The 13,885-nt window shown below is 35.6% G+C and overlaps 9 protein-coding genes across 9 annotated transcripts; all 9 read right to left on the bottom strand.

The window, feature by feature from the left end:
* Positions 1 to 364: 364 nt before the first annotated feature.
* On the bottom strand, positions 365 to 1,994 carry EIN_175680 (hypothetical protein; the record flags this gene model as incomplete). The annotated part of the gene is made up of 3 exons (XM_004260504.1): positions 365 to 1,135; positions 1,183 to 1,677; positions 1,743 to 1,994. 3 exons carry the CDS (start codon positions 1,992 to 1,994, stop codon positions 365 to 367), a joined length of 1,518 nt encoding a protein of 505 aa, XP_004260552.1.
* A 268-nt stretch (positions 1,995 to 2,262) lies between these two features.
* EIN_175670 (serine/threonine protein phosphatase ppe1, putative) lies at positions 2,263 to 3,177 on the bottom strand (the record flags this gene model as incomplete). Its single annotated transcript, XM_004260503.1, has 1 exon — positions 2,263 to 3,177. The coding sequence occupies one exon, from the start codon at positions 3,175 to 3,177 to the stop codon at positions 2,263 to 2,265; it is 915 nt and encodes a 304-aa protein (XP_004260551.1).
* A 390-nt stretch (positions 3,178 to 3,567) lies between these two features.
* EIN_175660 (glycoside hydrolase, putative) lies at positions 3,568 to 5,265 on the bottom strand (the record flags this gene model as incomplete). The annotated part of the gene is made up of 1 exon (XM_004260502.1): positions 3,568 to 5,265. The coding sequence occupies one exon, from the start codon at positions 5,263 to 5,265 to the stop codon at positions 3,568 to 3,570; it is 1,698 nt and encodes a 565-aa protein (XP_004260550.1).
* Positions 5,266 to 5,494: 229 nt separating this feature from the next.
* EIN_175650 (hypothetical protein) lies at positions 5,495 to 5,833 on the bottom strand (the record flags this gene model as incomplete). The annotated part of the gene is made up of 1 exon (XM_004260501.1): positions 5,495 to 5,833. The coding sequence occupies one exon, from the start codon at positions 5,831 to 5,833 to the stop codon at positions 5,495 to 5,497; it is 339 nt and encodes a 112-aa protein (XP_004260549.1).
* Positions 5,834 to 6,404: 571 nt separating this feature from the next.
* EIN_175640 (Cleavage stimulation factor 77 kDa subunit, putative) lies at positions 6,405 to 8,111 on the bottom strand (the record flags this gene model as incomplete). The annotated part of the gene is made up of 2 exons (XM_004260500.1): positions 6,405 to 6,742; positions 6,794 to 8,111. 2 exons carry the CDS (start codon positions 8,109 to 8,111, stop codon positions 6,405 to 6,407), a joined length of 1,656 nt encoding a protein of 551 aa, XP_004260548.1.
* A 95-nt stretch (positions 8,112 to 8,206) lies between these two features.
* Positions 8,207 to 8,737, bottom strand: EIN_175630 (hypothetical protein; the record flags this gene model as incomplete). The annotated part of the gene is made up of 1 exon (XM_004260499.1): positions 8,207 to 8,737. The coding sequence occupies one exon, from the start codon at positions 8,735 to 8,737 to the stop codon at positions 8,207 to 8,209; it is 531 nt and encodes a 176-aa protein (XP_004260547.1).
* Positions 8,738 to 9,187: 450 nt separating this feature from the next.
* On the bottom strand, positions 9,188 to 10,752 carry EIN_175620 (hypothetical protein; the record flags this gene model as incomplete). The annotated part of the gene is made up of 2 exons (XM_004260498.1): positions 9,188 to 10,470; positions 10,554 to 10,752. The coding sequence occupies 2 exons, from the start codon at positions 10,750 to 10,752 to the stop codon at positions 9,188 to 9,190; spliced, it is 1,482 nt and encodes a 493-aa protein (XP_004260546.1).
* A 246-nt stretch (positions 10,753 to 10,998) lies between these two features.
* Positions 10,999 to 11,322, bottom strand: EIN_175610 (hypothetical protein; the record flags this gene model as incomplete). Its single annotated transcript, XM_004260497.1, has 1 exon — positions 10,999 to 11,322. The coding sequence occupies one exon, from the start codon at positions 11,320 to 11,322 to the stop codon at positions 10,999 to 11,001; it is 324 nt and encodes a 107-aa protein (XP_004260545.1).
* Positions 11,323 to 12,428: 1,106 nt separating this feature from the next.
* EIN_175600 (hypothetical protein) lies at positions 12,429 to 13,175 on the bottom strand (the record flags this gene model as incomplete). The annotated part of the gene is made up of 1 exon (XM_004260496.1): positions 12,429 to 13,175. The coding sequence occupies one exon, from the start codon at positions 13,173 to 13,175 to the stop codon at positions 12,429 to 12,431; it is 747 nt and encodes a 248-aa protein (XP_004260544.1).
* Between the last annotated feature and the right edge of the window lie 710 nt (positions 13,176 to 13,885).

Raw genomic sequence — 13,885 nt, 5'->3', positions numbered from 1 at the left:
AATTTCTTGGTGGACAGTTTCTATATTTTTATAATTTTTAATAATAAAATATATTAGTGACTCTTCCATTTGAATTCGAAGTATTTTTCTTGGCTCTATTTTTTTGTTCAATGAGCACAGTTAAACAACTCCATCAATATGATTAGTTTTATTAGTTAAAATTATTATATAATTATACTTGGAATTAGAGCGTTTCAGTTCTGTTATACAATGTTCGTCTATTTTAAGCAAAAAAACAAATGCGGTCTTTTTTTGGGAGCGAAAAAGTGACGACAAAAAACAAGTTGTTGAATTTCTAATAAAATGTACTAGTTGTATAGCTTTTACAGTCCAACCACAAAATCAGTGAAAAAAGCACTACGAATTATTTGAGTAAATTGACAACATAGTCCTCCTTGAAAAGTTGATTGAAGGTCTCTCTTTCATTCTCCTTGAGCGCAAGCATTTTTGTGACAACCTCTCTTTTCTGGTCCATAAGTTTGTCGTTTTTGATTCGTTTTGGCATGAAGAGTCCCTTCTTCTTTTGGACAGCCTCCTGGATCTCAGTTTCATTTTCGCCGTACGGAATTTTGTGTGTCATCAGTCTGTACAAACAGACGCCAAGCGGGTATAAGTCGTGGTTAACTGTTAGTGGCGTTCTCTTCGCGGAGTTATAGTCCCGTGATGTTCCTCTGAGAACTTGTGACTCGTTAGCGAAGCTCCTACAATTTCCAAAATCAGTCAAAACTATTTTTGTGTTTCCGTCCTTCTTTGAGATCAGGAAGTTGTGATGCTTCAAGTCTCCGTGTATAAACTTTTTGGTGTTCTGCAAATACTCCATCGGTGCAATCATTTGTTTAAAGAAAAGGTCAAGTTCTTCGCTTGTCATGTGTTTTTTTATTTTCCTTTGCTCCTCCACAAAGTCGTTAATGTTGCCAGCTTCATAATAATCGAGCAATAAATATAGGTACGTTCCGGGCCTTTCTCTCTTCTTCTCAATCTTGGTCGAGATTGAACGCGTAGCAGATGCAATCCCGTGACTTTTGATGATGTTCGGATGGTCGCACCACTTCAAGACCATAGCCTCCTTCTCAATCTCCTCTTTTTTACTCAAATCACTTTCCTTCAACGCATAGATTTCGCCTTCATATCTTACCTGTACCATTAGTTATAGTTTATTTATTGATATTGTATACTACAAACTTTGATGATTTTACCATAAGCCCCAGTCCCGACCATTTCAATTGGTTCGATCTTATTAAAGTCGAATGTTGGGAATTGGACGTTCTGGTAGATTTCATCGACGCCCTTCATCTTTATCACGTCCAAAATGGGCTTTTTTGTTCTGAGAGCGTCCAACACGCACTTCCCATATTTTTCGGCATCGACGAAGAATTCGATTTGTTTGCAAACGTCTTGTCTTAAGTCCTGAATAGTACTTTTAATGAGTGGCAACAAAATTGCAGTCGGAAGAACTCGAATTGTTGGACAAAATGAGTTTGCACCCGACTTGACCAATACGTCAAAGTCGTCCAATTGCATGCGTTCTTTTCTTAACTCCGCATACCGCACAACATCTAATAACTTTCCTAAGAAAAAGTCTTTCTCCTCTTTTCTGATTTCAACGTGGTTGATGAAGATTTTTAAATTGACGGGCTGACACTCTTCACACACCACCCACAACTCCTTCCCTTCTCCCTATCAATGAATTTGGAGTGACCATTTAAAACTATTCAATTAATTAAAATACTATACAAACAAACTACATCCCCTACTTCGATTTTTTCAATTTGCAAAGCCCAACTGAAGTACTTCATCTCTTCTTTGAGCCTCTCCGCCCTCTCTTGAACAACTTTCAGTTTGTCTTTGCTAAGTCGGTCGACATTAATTCGAATCAAAATTTTGTCTGCAGTGTCTTTCTCATTCATCTTGACGTATGTGTATACGGTCGTCTCACCTTTAAAAAACGGTTTGTCGCTAACGCTCGCAAAATGTCCCTTGAACCCTTCCTCCATATTATTTATTAGTTACTCGGTTTGAACTCTTTCCATTCCTTAAATGGACAAATACTATAGTATATAATTTTTTATTAGTTGGATAAACTATACACGTGGCAATGACGACGTAGCGTATTTTTGCCAGTCAGCACGCATTTGAGTTATTTTGTAATTACTATTTATTTAAAAATAATTACTATATAATAATAAATAATTTTATTAAAAAAACAAAGTTTTCTATTTGAATTGTACTAAAACAATTGAGCAGGTGGTATGAAAAGCAAAATCAGTTAAACATAGACGCAACAACTCTCTTTGGAATAGGCTTCTCGTCGTCCGAAACAGCGTCGAAGAGCATGAAATTTTGTTCGAGTTTTTCATTGACTTTCATTATGGACGCAATGTTTCCACATCTCCCGCAATAGTTTGGCGCAGACCACACAGTAACCATTTTTTTGTCAAACTGATATTTGTAACCCTCCATCACCAATTGGTGGGCTCTCGCAATGAGTTGAACATTGTTCACTCTGCAGAATTCTTCGACTGGTGCTTTCCCAAATATGTACCCAGCGCCTCTGCAACTGAGCCTCATTCCCTTCTCATTCTCTTCTGGGTCAGACCACATCAAGTCACAGAATGAACCCTCGTGTGGGACTTCTTCATTTCTGTTGATACAGAACCTGACTTGGTCGATTGTTCTGAGTTGTGGTGACAAACCCCCATGCACACAGTAAATTCCGTTGTCAATTACTGCAGATACCGAGAAGTAGTCGAAAACGTCCATAAAAATTGTCCAAGCAGCCGGGTTACCATATTTCTGAATGCACTCGTCGTAAAACCCATAGTCTTGTGTGATCATCCGAGACTCATGGTTCCCACGAAGTAAATGAATCCGCTCAGGGTATTTCACCTTCAAAAGGAGAAGAAACGAGATCACCTCGATCGAATAAATGCCTCTGTCGACGTAGTCCCCCATGAATAAGTATTGAACGTCAGGGAGTTGCCCGCCGATCTCGAACAATCTGAGTAAGTCGTAGAATTGCCCGTGAATGTCTCCACAGACAGTTACAGGCGATTTGATTTCAATTACATTCGACTCGAGCGACATAATTGACTTTGCCAAAAAACAGAGCTCGAGGAGGTTATGCTCGCTCAGCACATCTCCGTTTTTTACTTGTGCCATACACTGGTCCACATCCATTTTGTCTTCATTTTTCAGTTCCACTTTTTCTCTTTTGTTTTTTAGTTTTCTTTTTTTCAAGTTGTTTTCACAGTATTTTTTACGCTTAAATATCGGGTCATTACGCCACTTTTTAAATATGGTTGTTTTATAGTAATTTTACAATATGTAATACTTTTTCATTTGAAAATCTTCTCAAAACTGTTTTTATGGTTTTATTATGACTCCCTTTAATTTTTCTTTTCTTTTCTCCAAATTAAAAATTACTCTCCAAAAATTCAAATGGTTGATGAATAAATCTTTGATAGTAAATCCTCTTGACTAATTTCAGGTACTCACATCATATTCATAACTTTGAGATTATTAATTACAGAAAGAAGAAGCGTTTATTGTGCAAACAAACAATAATTTTTACTTCATTGAATTATAAAGGTGGTCATGAATCTTTTTCATTCGATCGATGTCGACCTTTTCAACACATCTGTCGTAAGTTATCAATCCATTCGTTTCAGTCTCAACATCCGAAAGTTGTGTGTATATAGCACCAGCCAATCCTTCAATGTGTTCAAGTATTTCAACATACTTTTCATAGACGTCTTCAACTGTATCACTCTTGACATATCCCCAACTTCGCGTAACCCAACTGTGCCCTTCTACCTTCTTTCCTATACCTCCAAACTCTCCCACAACACGAATACGCTCGTCGACAACTCTCATTTTTGGCGCGGGATATGCGTGACAGTCGCAAATATCTCCAACGTTTTTGAAATGATTTCCACCGCTCGCGGCGTTCACCAATCTTTGTGAATCTTGCGACAACTCACAAATTTCACTCGTATCAAATTGCCCCCAATTCTCATTAAATGGCACCCAACACATCACCGACGGACTCATTCGAACACTTCGCCGTATTTCACTCCACTCTTCTAGAAACAGCGCTTTAGTCTCGGGCGGTACCGTCTTGTCTTTCTCTTTAAATCCATCTTGGTCCCACCCTAAGAACTGTCCAATACCCCACCCACATCTCGAGGGCATATCTTGCCAGACCAAAATACCCATTTGATCGCAGTGGTAATACCATCGCAATGGCTCGACTTTGGCATGTTTCCGCAACGTGTTAAACCCCAATTTCTGACAGAACAACAAATCCGATTTGAGCGCTTCATCCGTTGGCGCTGTGTATAAGCCATCAGGCCAATACCCTTGGTCCAACAAACCATACACAAAAATCGGCTCGTTGTTCAGTAAGAAACATGGAAACCCGTGGTGAGTCCCTTTCGAGAATTTCCTCATCGCAAAGTACGAAAAGACGACGTCGCCAGTTGCGCTCGTTATTTTGGTGTTGTACAATTTCGGACTTGATGGACTCCACCTCACTAAGTTCTCCGGTACCTTAAACGCAACACCCATTGCAACACTTTCAACCGTTAAGATCGGCGTCGTCTCATCAAATATTTCGAGCTTGAAATTTGTTGTTGTGTTCCGATCACTACTCTCGCCGGTCAATGTCAGAGTGTTCTTGTCGATGTCTGGGATGAACTCTAAGTAGTCGACATACACTTCTGGGACAGGTTCCATCCATACTGTCTGCCAAATCCCAGTCACTGGGGTATACCAGATTGTGTATGGCGTTTGTATTTGTTTGCCACGTGGTTGGTCACTACAGTCTGTTGGGTCCCACACTCTTAAAATGATCTCAATGGTCTTGTTCTCTTGAATTGTCTCGCTTGGGATTTCCACTTCGAATGGGGAATACCCCCCTTTGTGGGTGAAGACCTCTTGTTTGTTCAGAAAGATAGTACACTCATAGTCGACTGCTCCGAAGTGTAAGAGAGTCTTGTTACTCCACGGCATCTCGACTATTTTTCTATACCACAAATATTCTTTCTCTGAGACTCTTCGTTGTACTCCAGAGAGTAAAGACTCGATAGGAAATGGGACAGTGATATGTCCTTCTATTTTTGTTGGAATGGTTTGTTGATTCTTTGGTGTCACAACATACTCCCAATCACCGTTTAAATTCATCCACTCTTCACGTCTGAGTTGCGGGCGTGGGTATTCGGGCAATGGATGTTCTCTGTCCAACTTCTTAGAATACTCTGTTATCATATCTACAATCTCGAGATTCTCAGTTCTGTTCTTCAATGAGTTTTTCAATGGTATTTCTCTTCATACCATTAGATTCTTGTTCGATTCAAATTTACGGCATTTCCCGATATTTTGCGTGATATTCTTATTTTTACACTGAAATGTAATGACTACCCACATACTATATCTAATAATAAAACAATTAAAAAGAAACTAGAATAGAGGACAAAGGAGTAAAATATAAAGAAGTTCAATACCCACCGACCTGGTTCATCATCGCGTCGATGACGTCTCTGTCCTGAAGACCCAAGTCCGACGCTGTTTTGTCAGGAGTGATTCTGACGCCGTCTGACAAGAAACGGACAGATGACATGTTCAGGCCTTGTTTGTTACAGAACGCCTCCATCAATTTTTTGAGTGGTGTGTTTTTCTTGATTTTAAAAAAGACTTCCGTCGAGTCTTGAGTGACGACTTTCAAATTGATTTGTTCGTTATTGACGGGTTTCTCGGCTGTTTTGTTGACTTCGTCCTTCACTGGATCTTTTTGCGGTTCTTTCTCTTTTTGGGGTGATTTTGGTGCGTCTGACATGTTCGTTTTAAAGTTGAGTTGCACTTGGCTTTTTATTATATCGGAATTATTCGGAAACTATTTATAGAAAAGGGCCCTAAAGAACATTTTGGACGTTTCACATTTTTTCACGGTTTTTTTCATTTTGATTGGACAATTTAATTTTTTCTCTTTTTTATTTTATTTATTTCATTCGTCATCTATTTTTTAGCCTTAAAAACAAAATTTATTTGTCCGTTGTTAAATACTCGATTTTTGTGTTTTTATTAAAAAACTTGGTTTTTATTAAATTTTTGTTTGTTATTATTTTATTTTAAATCAGCTTGACATTTTTTTATATTTGGTCACAAATTTATAACATTTCGGCATATTGTTCTTCTTTAAAAAAAAAATCTATAAATTATAATAAAATAATTAAATAAAAACTAATTTATATGGTAATTTATTATTATTAAAAATGGTATCAATATTTTTAAAATGCGTTGAGGTATTTATATTTATATCTATAAAAAATGTTATTCAAAATGAGAAAACAATACGACTGTGAAAATGTTATTAAAATGTTATACATAACAAAAAAAATAACACAAAATCAGTTAATAATTGATCCCAGCACATTAATGAGTTTCTCAGCGTCGATTCTAACGCCCTTATAAAGTTCGGCAGGCGGTAAGATGTATATGAACTCCTTGATAATGTCTTTGTTGACTTCTGTGTGTATTCTCTTCCACTCGACGTTGTTAGCTTCTTTGTTGCCTAAAATCAATCGTTCGTCTCTCTTCTCTCCGCACTCTTCCATCTTCTTTTCTGCTTCCAGTATCTCCTTTGTGTCTTTGGGCATCTCCATACCTTTGAATGTGTCGGTTACTATTTCGCTCATGAACTTATCGACTTCCACGTCGTTGTAACTGACCAACGCATTTGAAACAACTGCTTTTTAGTACTTAAAAACGTAATAAATTTTAACATTAAAGAACAAACATCTTGATGGGGTAATACCGACCAGGAATTTATAATACGCTTTGATGACTTTGTTATCTTTAGAATACTTTTTCAGTGCCTCCTTAAAGATGTTCAACGCCGCAGTTTTCCTTCGGAAGAAGCAAAATTCGACTTCAGCAGCAGCAATATAAGCGTAAGGTTTCAGTTCTCCTTTCATCCCTAACAGTACTTTCCTGAACGTCTTCATTCCAAGACACCTTCCTGCCATCTTCAACTTATATATCTGTTCCAAGTCACTTTCGTTGCTCAATAAGTCAAGTCCTTCTCTCTCTCTCCCCGAAATGAGATAACAGAAGCTTTCATATAACTTCAGTAAAGGACAGTCGACCGCATTTCTTCCTCTCCTCAGTATGTTGATAGCTAAATCGATGTTTCCTCTTCTTTGGAAATATTGTGCGCACACTATCCAAGCTTGTGGATAGCGGTAGAAGACCATCAACATCTTATTCATCATATAAAAGATTCGCTCCTGTTGTGCTTTCATCTCAAGCGACTTCGGACACACTTCATACTTCAACTCCTTCCCATTCGACGTGTAACTCCTTTCTTCGGCTCGGGGTTGTCCGTCGAGGGTAGTCTCGTAGTCCAAAACGTCGACATAACTACTTAACACCTCTTTCGTCCCCAACGAGACAACATTTGTCCCATACTCCACCGCATGTTTCTTCCTCAATTTATCCATTTTCGAGAGATACGATGTCAGTCGGACGTGGCTTGTCTTTGTCGCTTCAGATATCATCTTTTCGTCCTTTTTGACTTGTTCGTCCGTCAAGAATTCGTCGTACTTTGCTAACGCATCTGCACGGTCCGTCATCGGAATTCTATTAATGTTGAAGTAGAGCTGTCGATTCAGAACTCTTCCATACTCAGTTTGGCTCAAGAAGTTGATGAACTTTCTGTATATCGGCATCGCGTTTATGTCGAGCCCAACTAACTGTATCGCAAGCAGGAACGCGCTCTCTTGGATCTTTTTAAACTGCCCCTTCTCCAAATCCCCGATAGTGAGTGTCGGGTCTTCGTCGTCAAAGTTCTTCAAGATGTAATTGATATACCTCTCGACTATATCGACGTCCGGAAGTTGTAACAAGCACAGTCTGAAGATGTTCTCAACTTCTCGGTTATTCCCGTACTTCATTTCCAAGTCGATATACTCGCACCAGCGATTCACAGCGGTAGGGTAATCTTTCAGATAGCGCTTATACAGTTCTCTTCCTTGGACAAGTTGCTCTTTACTATTAAAAAAAGGAAGTGCGCTGAATTTGCTTTCCCACGCCTCTTCATTAGGGACGGCTTGCATCTGATTTTCTCAGTTTACCACGAAAATTTAAAAGAAAAATATTATAGTACTTTTACTATTAAAAATTTACTATACTTCTTGCACAGAAAAATAATTTACATGACGGGGCACTCAGACGTTGTTTCAGTCAGTTGCTCAACACATTCTCTTGCTGCGACGTCGAAGAGGTGATTTATATTTGTGAAGTCTTTGGCAGAGGTTTCCATGAAAGTGCAGTTAATAGACTCTGCAAAGGCAAACCCCTCTTCATAGGTCACATCTCTCTGAGTCTCGTCTGACTTGTTACCCACTATCACAACATTCGCCTTCTTCTGTACTTTCTTCTTTATGTCGAATATCTTACTCAAATAAACCGGCAGGTGAAGAAGCGTGTCTTTATCAGTTATCGAATAGATGACCAGAAAGCAATCAACCTTTTCGATGTTTTTCTCGCAAAATGTGTTGTTTGTGTCTGTTGTGTCGACAAGTCCTAACGCGTAATTTGTCCCGTCTATATTGATTTTTGTCGATTGAAATTGACATCGCTGTGTTATCTCGGGACGAAACGAGTTTGTTGTGTACCTGACCGCGATACTACTTTTGCCAACTTTCTTATCGCCTACCAACATGCACGAAATTCTTTTCATGTATTTGACAAATTACAGTTCAAGTCATTCAATACTTTACTATTCTTGATTTATTTAACACTTAAAATAACACCCTTATTTTTGTTTTGGCCTGTTTTTACTGGGATATTAATCCAATTTTAGCTGTTTTTCCCTTTTTGGCTTGTGTAATTTTTATTCACATTATACAAACTCTAAAAAACGGAAATTTATTTAATAAACTCAAGATTTCCCGATTTTTAGACCACTTGAATTTTGTTTATTGTTATTTAAAGTGTTAGTAGAATTACTATTTATTATTGTCTTGAGAGTTTGAATTTTTTTTTATAGTATTATATAGTATTATATAGTATTATATAGTATTATATTATGTAAACTCTTTAAAAACCATATTTTTAATATTTAAATGATTCTTAAAATAGATAGAGTCTATTTTGTCAATACTCTTAACAATTGTGAACAGAAAATAAATCAATTATCCAAGTCAGTATTATCAGAGAATGAAAAACGTATGTTGTTATCATTAAGAATTTCTTTGAGTGTATCTATTGAGTTGTCTTTCATTATATCGATAGCATTGAGTTGTTGAGTGATTTGTTCTGCTTTTTCGGGTGTGAATTTATTTTTGTGTTTAATTTCATTCTTGATGATTGAAATTCCCCTGAGTAAATTGTAGAAAGTTACCAACTTTTTGTCATATAGAGATTTAAAGTTTTGATATTCAATAATAGAAAGTAACCGGTCCAATAACTGAGAGTCGGAGTATGAGTTATCTATTTCAAGTTTTTGGACGTTTTTGTTCACAAACGACTGTTTATGAACAATGCTTTTTGTTCTTTTTAAAAATTGTGGTTCGATCATTCTTGAATCTCCACTCTCGAAATTGATATATTCTACACCGTCTATTTTCGTTATAACACTTGGGGTATAGACCTCGAAATTTAAAAATCTTTTTAGTATCTTGTCAACTAAAAGTCCCCCACCTGTTGCACACGTAAAATTAGAATTATACCCGATGTTTACAATATTAAAAAACGAATTTAGTACATTTTTGATAGCATTTAGATGATATCCATTTCCAACCACCATAACGTATTTAATTGTATTTCTGAGAGAACTTGGCAATGATTCGTTTAAAAAAGTAATAAGTGTATTTAAGTCAGTGTCTATGTAATCTTCAAATTGACTTGTGTCAACACTTATAGCATGTTGTTCACCCAAATAAGCAGTCACAACAGAATGATTCTCACATAACCCATTAGTAATAACATTACAACACTTATTAAAGTCTTTTGGTAAATACTCAGTGATTCCTTCATCATTTAGTAATTCTTTAACATACGACCTAACTTTATTTTTATAATTTATCCCACCAGTGTTGAGCTCATTAACTGATTGAATTCGCGCAATGGTGTTTTCGACTGCAACAACACACAAAGAAGTCTTCTTTGAACCAAAGTCCATGATCGCATAAGTCGCACTCTTAGCGCCATACTCTTTGAAAGTGAGTTGCATTGAGAGAGATGCAAATGTCGAGACGATAGTAACATACAAATTAATTTCCTTGCCTGCTCTCACAAAGGCCGTTTTGACGTTCTCGGGTGTTGACTCGCGAAATGACATGACTGCAAAAACAGTGTTAGTCATTTCTTTGATTTTGCGCAACATGATACAGATGAGTAATTCGTATGATACGGTTCCATAAACACCCATATCATACGACTGAGTGTTACCATCGATACCCTCAATATAGACTATCTTTGAACTTAAATTCTAAATTGTGAATTCTTCTTCAAAGTATTGTTCTATTTGAAATTATTTAATTAATTAAACTAACTATTACAAACAGTTTTAATGGAAAATGGAGTGATACGTCCATAGTCATATTCAATCGAATTGACAAGTTTCTCGGTGTTGTATGTATCAAAGTAACATTGCGACCACACTCCATTCTTTATTTTTGCTACTTTTATATATTCTGTTCCCCAGTCGATGCTGGCAACGTTATTTTCGTTTAATTGTACTACACTTGACATGAATTAAAATCACTTTTTTAAGTTTCTTTTTATTAAAAATCATTCAAAACAGAAATCTTAGTTGTATGACCTCTTATATTAGAATTACAATTCCTAAGATATATCATTTAAATATAGTGATTAATTTTACTTGATGTAAATTCATATAAAAAAATGTATAGAACATCAAAAATAGTACAACACAAATTACAAGCCGGAAATGACGGAGTGAATTATTTTTATGACAATCCATAACACACATATAACTCAACATTTTTCATCATCAGAGATATCATCTTTACTGTAATTGTTGTAGTCCATTGTAAACTTTGGGGGTATAACGATTGGCACTCTCTTTGGGATTGGACGTTTCTTCACTAAGGCGGGAGGTTGCTGTGTTTCACACGTCTCACCACCTTCACTCTTCACTACTACTGTTTTGGTCATTTTTTTGGCGACTTTTCCTCTACGCGATGTTCGTAGAGCTTTAACCTCGGAACTACTTGTCGACCCTGTACCGGACTTTTTCAGCGATTTGGTGCTTTTCATCAACTTCTTTCGTGCGGCTTTTGCAGAACAACTTTGGTTCATTGCAATGTGACTTTTTCAGTTCGTGTATGGCTATAGAACAAACAGAGCGTTTTGAAAACAAATTACACTTTTTACATCTTGGAAGTCAACCAATCGAGTGTAATAATATAACATTTTGAATAACACATTCACATTCAATCAACATTTTACATTTCCTGAATTCTTGAGCTAATATTATGGATTACTATTTGAATTTACTAAAATTTGTTTTCATTGAAGTGTTGTTTTGGAACTTGCAATTGAACATGATGAGGAACCAAAATGCAAACAATGGTAAAAGGACATAAAACACAATTATTTTTGGTTGTTTTTATATCTTTTTTTATACTAAATTAAAAGTAGTGTATACACTTCATCGTAATGGTTATTTTAAACCGGATTTGCAGACGATTTAAAATGTTAAAGTACAATTAAAAGTTGAATTCCAAAAGTAATATTGTATTTTTATTATTCCTAAAAACTTACAACACATTTCCGTCATACAACTTATTTTGTTTTATGGACAAAATTGACAAATATTTAAAAAATGACCATTTAAATTGTAGTCTTTCTATTTGAAATAGACTTTTGGTCTTTTACTATGGTAATTTACGATTGAATTTATACCATGTTATTTCTAGTTTGCAATCTTATTTTATATTTATATAATATGATATTAATTTTATAGTAAATTATAAATAAAAATATTATAACAATTGTTATTGCAAAAATAACTATATTATATAATAATTATATTAATATCAGTTTTTTTATTATTTCATCCATTTTATGGCAACAAGATACATGTTATTACATATCGTATCATTATCGAACAACTAACAATTACTTTTTTAAAATTGTCTGTCCCTGTTTTTATTTGGTTCTTTTGTCTATTTTAAAAGATAACTCATCAAATAGAAGTGGTAAGTTACAAACATAAATAATGCAACAAACACGTACAAAAGTAATTCAACGAATAAAGACTAATGAAAAGAGTCTTCTGTTTTTCTTTAAACAGCTCAAAAATTCCTTAAAAAATCTTAAACAAATTCTTTCATTTTACTTTGCAAATGATGTAACTATCCCTAAGATATGAAACACAAAAGTAATGAATAAAGAAAATATAATTACAAAATAAGTGTCAAATGATACGGTTCGCAACATACTGTAGTATTATTATTATCAACACAATACACTGGAGATTGTGATCCACAGACTGATTGTGGGTAGCTATTGACGTAATATCCTGTTGAGCTGTAGTCTTCAATTGTCGAATTATTTTGTCCTAAGAAGCTTAAGACTACTGGATCATATGGTTTCAATCCGACCACTGAAGTTCCTTTTCCACAGAGTGAAGCGACGTATTTATTCATCGCAACACCCACACTATATAAATTGCTCTCGTCGAGGATAACTGAGTTGCCAATTCTCACACTTCTGACTTTAGACATCTGCAACGTTTTCTTTGCGCTCTTCACTTGTTTCAGTTCAAAGACGTATCCAAAATTCTCTGCGAGTGCTAAAAGGCTATTGAATGACAAAGCGGCTCTGTTCAATTCTTTTCTCCTTTTGATGTTCTTCAAAAGCTTTTTCTTGTCGGTGCCGCTCTTCATCTCTTGGGAGTCGTTCGCGAACTGAGCAGTGCATTGAGCTTCTACCATATTTCCAAAGCCAAGTCGTGTATTGTTAGTGATGACATCGTTCACTACAAACAGTTGCATTGCCTTTGATGCAAAACGGGAAGGACATGCTATTTCAATTTCGACGCCATTCATTATCAGAAGAGAAAGGACTGCGCCTTGTTGAATAGCTTCAAATGACTTTGATTCGCGTTTGAGGAGGGTCAACTCTTTAGCTTCTTGTGGTGTTTGCATTGTGATGGATAAAAAGTCCGTCGTGTTTATATTCGGATTCCCACAGCCAAAATTTTTGGTAAAATGGCTGATTGCTGATAATTGAAAATGTTTTACCTTTTGTTTTTGTTATTTGATATATTTATATAGCAAACAGAAGAAAGGAAATTGGGGGCTGTTAAGCCAGTGTTCCCTTACTGTTATTATGCCGAACAAGTCATTTTGGTTAGAGGATAAGTAATGGATAAAAGCAGATAATCAAAACAAATTTATTATTAAGGTATTGTATTTATATCGACTTTGATTCATTATTTTTGTCGTTCTTTTGGTTGTACTATAATTATTACGTTTTTTATAATTTTTATATAGTACATTTATTGGGTTCAGGAGAAGAAATATGTCGTTTGAAGATGAACTTTTGGGAATAAACATTCGATTGTTTTTTAGTGGAAAACTGTTATGTTCTTTCCCGTAAAAACACATTACTTATACGAAATATTTGATAGAACACAAATTAATGTTTCTGATTGATTTGTTTGCAGTACGGAATTCATTTATTTTGTCTGTCAGCACAAACAACAAAGAAAACAAAGATAACCATAATTTAGTGTTAAAAAACAGAACAATCTATTTTTAAATAATAAAAAGTTTTATTATCAAAAATACACTCGAATTGGAAAACACGCTCTCAGATTATGCCGAAAATATCATTGAATTTTGCAGAAAACTGC

The sequence above is a fragment of the Entamoeba invadens genome (genome assembly GCF_000330505.1).
Source record: "Entamoeba invadens IP1 unplaced genomic scaffold scaff_1105074725183, whole genome shotgun sequence".
NCBI lineage: Eukaryota > Evosea > Mastigamoebida > Endamoebidae > Entamoeba > Entamoeba invadens.
Note: the sequence above shows the minus strand (reverse complement) of the source record. Positions and strands in the feature narration are given on the sequence as shown.